The following is an 8,561-nucleotide window of genomic DNA, read 5'->3' as shown; positions in this document are numbered from 1 at the left end:
GTAAGAATCGGCAAAGCCGTTCTCACATAACTTTGCAAATGATTTTTTTCATACCCAGATGAACGTAAAAGAAATAACAGACAATACTTATAATTAAATTTGAAACATACTTACTAATAATAAGTTAATAACATTAAAAGTTCATATTTTATTTTGAAATATTTGTGGGGGTTAAAAACAATAACGCTCAGTAAGACAAATTACGAATATAAAATGCAGGTATGACGTTCCCTGACGACGTAATTTTTACGTTCATCAGAAAATGATCAAAGTCCTGTTGCTACGGCAGGACCAATGGGATGACGTTATATTGTAAAGAATGTAAGGGAAATTTAATTATTAAAAATTGCTTTAACATTATATAAATATTTCACTTTGTTGATGATATCATGTTGCTACTGAGAGTAAAGTGACAAGATATATTATGTATAATGAACAATTTAACACACACACACACACACACACACACACACACACACACACACACACACACACATATATATATATATATATATATATATATATATATATATATATATATATATATATATATATATATATATATTCTTACTGGAAAACATTTTATCAGTTCTTAAATAAAACACAGATATGTGGCAATCCAACCGATATTAAATTTTTTTTTTTTAAAAGACCACTTAAGTGCAAAAGAGACGCTATTAAGTTTTATGGGGGCTGGATTTAGCCAAGTCGGTTGAGTACTCGTTTGAGCTGTTTGCGCTGCAAGATCGAACCACCTTGGTGGATCCATTCAACTGATTGTTTTTTCTCGTTCCAACCAGTGCACCACAACTGGTCAAAGGCTATGGTATGTGCTTTCCTGTCTGTGGGAAAGTGCATATAAAAGATCCTTTGCTGCATTAAGAAAAATGTAACGGGTTTCCTCTGATGACTACGTGTCAGAATTACTCTAGTGGTGTCGTTAAACAAAACAAACTTTAACTATTAAGTTTTATAAGTACAGGTGCAGTCCCAAACTGAATGGAGTAAGTTTGAGACTAGAGTCCAGACTCGTTTTGAGACTGAGATTCAAAACGTTTTATATGCACGGGGCTGGTCATGTCATTTTGTGGTTTGATTCACAAGCATATTCAATAATTATCCAAAAGTTTTCAAGTGAAATCAGGCATGACCATTTGTAAACTTTTGTTTACGTTTATCACTGTACTGAACGAATTAGGGGTGTAACGAATACATATGGTGGCGAATACGATACATATGAATATGAGGTGACGGATACGAATATATATTCACGTCCATGAATACAAAAATGAAAAATGTTTTAGCAGAAAGGAAGAATAGTATTTTGTTTTGTTAAGAAAAAACTGATTAATCATGGGTGTCTATTATCTAGTCCTGAATCATGTTCTATTTATGGAACACTAATATGTCAACAGAAATAGCCGAAATACGTCGTGAGTTTCTTAATGCAAGCGTTTGTGAACGGGTTTTTTTGTCGGTTTGTTTTAGGGGTTTTGTTGTTTACGTTGCTTAAAGGGACATTCCTGAGTTTGCTGCATTGTAAGATGTTTCTGACTAATAAAATATTTCTATGATTAAACTTACATATTAAATATATTTTCTTGTTTAGAATATCAGTGTCTGTATATTCAATGTGTTTCTGGTCGTCTTAATATTTGTAAGAAGCCCAAACTGGATGTTGTCTTCAAATAATTTCGTACGTACGAAAAAATATATTTTAGGAAATAAAATGAAATTTAACCTAGTACAAATATTTGAACTATCAGAAACACGTTTAATATACAGACACTAATATTTTATGCAGAAAAATATATTTGATATGTAATTACAATCGTTAAAAAGTATCTGTTAGTCGATAACATCTTAAAAATTGCAGCAAACTCACGAATGTCCCTTTAAACAACGTATTGCTTGTCGCGATCGCCCCGAACGTTAGAAAATAGTCAGAAGTTAACTCGCAGCGAACAAAAATGGTTGCCACAAAACCTGATTTGGAAACAAACATTTATTTTTTTATTTAAATAATAAAAATTTAAAATATATGTGTATCATTATCGGAATTTATAAATATACCATTGCCTTTGCAATCATACATATACTTATGGGTTTTTTAATATTCATAATTGTTTTAATAATAATTCACTTTTTTCTAGTCCAAATCGGACGTGGCAAATGTGACTAATTTTTTTTTAAACCATGGCAACTATATAATGTAACCAGAAGTTATGGATTAAACTAATTGTATTTTGTGTGTTTTGTTTCTTGATATGTATTAATCAATTTAAAGACATATTTGTATTGCCAGAGTTCTCGTTAAGGGTTATACAACTTTAGTTTGCTTTACTCAGTTATTCAAGCGCTTACATGTTGAAGATACATAGCATACAGTGCCATACACTAACACAATACCTGTGTATCACGTAAGGCTGGTTGATCGAGAGTATGTGACGTCATACAGGTTTTTTTGGCAGAAGCGAAATCAAGGTACACTATCAATCCAATTAATGCGCTGAATAAAAATGGATCGGTCTAAATGCGCTTGATCTAATACAAAACAAGTCCGGACTCCGGACATTATCAAAACAATCGAATTGGTATTGCGTTTTTGTTAGTGTCAATTAAACAATAATAATTGTACAGTTAGCATGACATATATGTATTCGGTTCAGCTGGTGACGAATACGAATGCAACTATGATACAGATCGCTGTTTGGTGCACCAAATATTCGAGTAAATCGTTACACCCCTGGAATGAAAGAATGTTTAACGACACCCCAGCACGAAAAATACATCGGCTATTAGATGTCAAACTACGGTAAATGTAAACATTAAATGATGAACCACATCAGTATAAAGCCAATGCATTTAAGACAAAATAATGTTATCAATATGAAACAACTTACGTTTGAGGTTATTAAACCGGGGATTCTCAGCTTCTGAAAATGAGCAAATATTAAATGGATTTGCAAGTATGGTTTAAGATTTAGTATTTGACTATCTTCGCTGTCATCCATCTGAACATATTACTATCACTAGTATCAGGCTTATAAATATAAGGCTTAAATCGCATGCTAATTTGATGATCAAAATGTTCTTGTTTACAATGTACTACTACAAGTTCTGTCAGCAGTGGGTTCGAATCCCTGACCTGACAAGGTCAACTTGCATTGTTATAGTTGTAGATTCTTGAAAAATCATCTACAATTACAATAATATTGTGAAATCACAGATTTCGATTAATACAGATATTATATATATACATTTTCATAAAACCTTGAAGGGTTCCATTCTTTGTTATTAACTTTTCCTCTTTTAACCACCCATAATGGAAGCAAACCTACATTTGAACAGACATGAAGGCACAGTTTGTATTAAAATGTGAACACAATCCATATTAATTACCCATATAAGTATATATATATATAGTCATTAATGCTGTATTTTTACAAGATATAATTAAGATAGAGCCCAAATACCTGAGATTTAGTTTTGTAAGGTCATTACCTTTTATTTACTGAATTGTTGGTAGGTATCCCATGTGACGGCTCATATATATACATAAATATATATATATATATATATATATATATATATATATATATATATATATATATATATATATATATATACTGACACACAATGAAAACGCAAAACAGATATTTTTCAATATTTTGTTGTGATTAATGAAAAATATATTTATTGGACTTAAAATAACAATTTGAGACGAAGCCATTGATTGGTACTTTTGTCTGGGTTTTAATCCTGGTTTTGTTCTCGTTACACATACAATAGCAGAAACACACAAAATGGTGTGAAATGCGTTCACTACATGCTCAATCATGCTGCATGCAATGCACGTGAAATGCCAGTATGTGGACACATAAAAGTCACGTAACGGTGTCATATTCCTCGTCACATTAAGAATGCCACGACTCAGAGAAGAACAAAGGGAGCAAGCGTTGGTCATGGTTCAAGGGGGGGACTTCGCAAAGCCAAGTTGCTAGGACCTCGAGAGTCCACCCATCAACTATTGGACGACTTGATGAACGTCATCAACAGACCGGGAGTGTCCGTGATCGACCTCAACCTGGTCAACGTCCCGTTACGACCCCACGCCAAGATCGGCAGATTCGACGATACCACCTCCGTGACCGGTTCAGAACTGCGACGATGACAGCAAGCAACACGATAGGACGTCATGGGAGGCCTATCCATCCAATGACGGTCATCCGTCGACTCAGAACGCCCGTACAACGGTAACATCATGACACCGCGACATCGTGCTTCGAGACTACAGTTTGCTCTCCAGAATGGTAATCATCCACCAGCCTTTTGCCGGAGCATTGTTTTCTCAGATGAGTCCCGTTTCTCTGTCTCCTTTGCCGATGGAAGAGCACGTGTGTACAGGAGACTCTATGAACGGTACGCTGACGGATGTGAGGGAACGTGATCGGTTTGGCGGCGGTTGTCCACGTTGCCCTTACAGCCCAGCGTTATGTTGACGTTATTCTAAGACCAGTTCTCCAGCCATTTTTGCGCCGTCACCGAAGACCAGGAGGTCCCCTTCTGTTTGAACAAGACAATGCCCGTCCACATACTGCAAGAATTACCCAGGTTTTCCTGCAACAAGCCGGTATCACCGTTGTGAACTGACCCGCCGGTTCACCGGATTTGAACCCAATTGAACACGTGGGATGAGTTAGGACGTCGTGTACGTCACCGCCAGCCACCACCGCGTAACGTCGCTGAGCTTGCACAGGCGTTGCAGGAGGAGTGGAGGAACATTCCTGTGGCTTATTTGAGATGTTTGTGCCAATCCTTTCCCCGTCGTCTTCACACATGCTCACGGGCCAATGGTGGACACACCAGATACTGACCTTGATATGGGGGGGGGGGGGGGGGGGGGGGGGGGGGGTGAACTTTTCGATTACGAATGCAACTCGATTACTGATGATAACTGGCCATGTTTCCATGTGAATGTATCTCATGAATACCAGTCATTAATGTCATATTACATTATCCATCAATTCATTAACAGTTTGTCGTTATTTGCAATGAAAAGTTGTTTTTGCATTTTCATTGTGTCAGTATATGAACACTGACACCTCTGTGCTGACTTTCTGCCACAACATAATTTAAGGCTACGTAATAAAAACAAAACAGATGGGGACTGACAGGTGTGTCGCCCATATAGCCACAAGAGACAAGCACATGTTGTGGTGGGAGGGACAAGGACTGGGATGTGGAGGTGGAAGAAGTTGAAAGATAGGAGGAGTTGCCAGATCGGGAAGAAAATGTGATGGACTTCAAGGAGAGAAAGGAAAGGGGGCACTGGGATATAAAAAAAAAGATGGTTATGGGTTAGAACGGTTTCGAATTGGACACGACATTCCATGCACTTTAACAAACTTTAAATATCAGTTCTCTTTCTAATTATTACCAAAATATATCCATTAATTTCCCAGATTTTTTTTTTTATCCCAGTGCCCCCTTTCCTTTCTTTCTTTTGAATTACATCTCATTTCTTCCCGATCTAGCAACTCCTCCTATCTTTCAACTTCTTTCGCTGTCCACATCCCAGTCCTTGTCTCTCCAACCGCGACAGGTGCTTGTCTGTTGTGGCTATCTGTGCCACACACATGCCATTCCCCATCAGCTTTCCAAGATTTTATGGTACACAATTTTACCCTCTGGCAGAAACCCTGATGTGATACATCATACATTCAGTGATGCAATGTATTAAATCAAAGTAGAGAAGCACTTACCGGTATGTTTTGCTTCCTGTACATAATATTTGTTTATTGTACATCCCAAATTCACGTCACTGCAATTTTCCGCCATCAATGGCGGAACATTAGCTATAAAGAACAAGAGTTAGACATGTACATGTATGTATGTGACGTCACAATTATAATTATCAAACGTACCTCGCCTACAAAATAAGTTAAGCAACATTTTCTGTGAAATAGGTAGAAAGAAAGAAAGCAATGTTTTATTTAACAACGCACTCAACACATTTTATTTACGGTTATATGGTGTCAGACATACAATTTTTAACTTACAGGCATTTCAGGTGCCTGTATAGGAATTTTAGCAAGGGGTGGGGGAAGGGGGGGTCTAGACTGTTGAGCGAAGATTATAGTGAGTTGAGTCGTGCTCCTTCGGAAAATATACTGTGAAATATTTGTTTTTAAATCTTGACCAGGGGGACTGTATGTATGCATGTCATAATTTAATACACAACCTGGAAGAGCAATAGCTTGAGATTCCCCGGAATAGACGTCATCATCACCACCATCATCAGCAGCAGCAGCATCATCATCTCCTGACAGATTTGCTGCTAAAACAACCTCATGATGGTCACTATCACCAGGCTCCTCACCGTCCAACATGGCAGCGTTCGTGGTTTCTACTTCAGAAGAAGATGCTTCTGTTGCAGTTGTCTGCCGTCCTAAAACAAAAATGTACATGTTATGGTATTGGCTGGCTGTCCTAGCTTCCTAATCGTAAAACCAACATACCAAGACAGAAACAAATAATTTTACTTGAGCTCTGTCCTGTGCTCGTTCTGAACTAGTAAACAAGTACATGAATGGCAGTCTTCTTTGTGGCGGTGCAAGAAGGATGAAATCTCCAGTAAAGGATTTCCTCGAGAGTGGCTTTCTCCTTACATACCTTACCATAGTTTGACACCCAATAGCCGATGTATTTTTTGTGCTGGTGTGTCATTAAACATTCATTCATTTTTACATACGACTCTCTCTCTCTCTCTCTCTCTCTCTCTCTCTCTCTCTCTCTCTCTCTCTCTCTCTCTCTCTCTCTCTCTCTCTCTCTCTCTCTCTCTCTCACTTGATCAGTAGGTACAGATCCTTGATCATCACATCGGTAGAGCCAAAACGATTAATGTTCGATTACAATCGATCATTGGAACATCACTATTACCTACTATACTATAGTTTAAATAGTTTTCATGCATGACTCTCTGTTTTCAGTGTTACATTTATAACAAAATGTCATTTTAATGCAATTCATTATAGATTTGTTTAGCAGAATAAACTTTTGTTTTTGAAAATTATCTGTGAATGTGATTAAAATACAAAGTTATAGCATTATAGTATTGTTATAGCAATACTCAGAACAGTGTGCAAAGTGGTTTACGTCGTTTTTATGCATGTACGTGCATCTGTGTTGAAAATAAAGGCTTTTAGAGAGAAAAATAGCTGGGGTAATAAATAGAATGACAAACTCGGTACTAGTTATTATCTAATTTATGTCCCTCGTGAAATAATTTTCATAAGCTCGTGACAACTGAAAATTATTTCACTCGGGACATCAATTTGATAACTGTAACTTGTTTATTTATCCTCTATTTAAGGTTCAAACACGCTATCCTGACAATGGGTTAGGTGTTAGTTACTTAGTGGTTAGTGAGAGAGAAGCGGGTGTAGTGGTATCTAGGTGGGAGTCGGTACCGGGCAGCGAACCCTGTACCTACCAGCCTTATATCCGATAGCCTAACCACGACGCCACCGAGGCTGGTCACGTATTATTAACTGATTACAATTACATGTGTATGCCCTCTACGTCCTCAAAGGAAGCTGAACCGGCCTCGGTGGAGCAGTGGTTAAGCCATCGGACTACAGGCTGGTAGGTACAGGGTTCGCAGCCCGGTACCGGCTCCAACCCAGAGCGAGTTCTTAAGGGCTCAATGGGCCACTACACCCTCTTCTCTCTCACTAACCACTAACCAACTAACAACTAACCCACTGTCCTGGACAGACAGCTCAGATAGCTGAGGTGTGTGCCCAGGACAGCGTGCTTCAACCTTAATTGGATATAAGCACGAAAATAAGTTGAAATGAAATGAAATCAAAGGAAGTTGCTTGTAAAAAGACACAAACTAACTACTTACCACTGCCCCAGTTAGTAGCCGTCTCGCTTGACTGGCTTGATTGTTTTGTGCTGCGACCATTTTCTTCCATCCTGGTTCCCCAGTGATTTTCTCTATTTGTTTTCTATAAACAGAAGTCTGAAAAGTTGAGGACATTTTTTGGTCAAAAATTTGTGATACTAAAGAATGTGGCAATGGACAAGACAATATCAAAATAGTCTAGTTTTCATTTAAAGGGACATTTCTGACTTTGCTGCAATTTTTTAGATGTTATCGACTAACAGAGACTTTTTGACGACTGTAATTACATATCAAATATATATTTCTGTATAAATATTACTGGCTGTATATTAAACGTGTTTCTAATCGTTCTAATATTTGTACTAGGTTAAATTTCATTTTATTTCCTAAAAAAATATTTTCGTACGTACGAACTTATTTGAAGACAAAATCCAGTTTCGGCTTCTTACAAATATTAAGACGACCAGAAACACAATGAATATACAACCACTGATATTCTAAACAAGAAAATATATTTAATATGTAAGTTTAATCGTAGTAATATTTTATTAGTCGGAAACATCTTACAATGCAGCAAACTCGGGAATGTCCCTTTAAACAAATTATCATTGGGTCTCACGTATTTTGATAAGCAAAAATGTGTGACTAC

At 37.2% G+C, this 8,561-nt stretch overlaps 1 protein-coding gene across 1 annotated transcript in view; it reads right to left on the bottom strand.

The window, feature by feature from the left end:
- The window catches only part of LOC121373016 (plasminogen-like), a 10,661-nt gene extending 2,632 nt beyond the window's left edge, over positions 1 to 8,029 (bottom strand). Inside the window, exons 1-4 of the mRNA XM_041499459.1 lie at positions 7,913 to 8,029; positions 6,245 to 6,451; positions 5,766 to 5,858; positions 2,904 to 2,936 (exon numbers count right to left, since the gene is read on the bottom strand). Coding sequence (XP_041355393.1) covers positions 2,904 to 2,936; positions 5,766 to 5,858; positions 6,245 to 6,451; positions 7,913 to 7,982 — 403 coding nt within the window. The 5' untranslated portion in view covers positions 7,983 to 8,029. The remainder of the gene's footprint in view (positions 1 to 2,903; positions 2,937 to 5,765; positions 5,859 to 6,244; positions 6,452 to 7,912) is intronic.
- Positions 8,030 to 8,561: the final 532 nt, after the last annotated feature.

This window comes from Gigantopelta aegis, chromosome 5 (genome assembly GCF_016097555.1).
Source record: "Gigantopelta aegis isolate Gae_Host chromosome 5, Gae_host_genome, whole genome shotgun sequence".
NCBI lineage: Eukaryota > Metazoa > Mollusca > Gastropoda > Neomphalida > Peltospiridae > Gigantopelta > Gigantopelta aegis.
The sequence above is the reverse complement of the archived record's forward strand: the minus strand, read 5'-3'. Positions and strand labels throughout refer to the sequence as shown.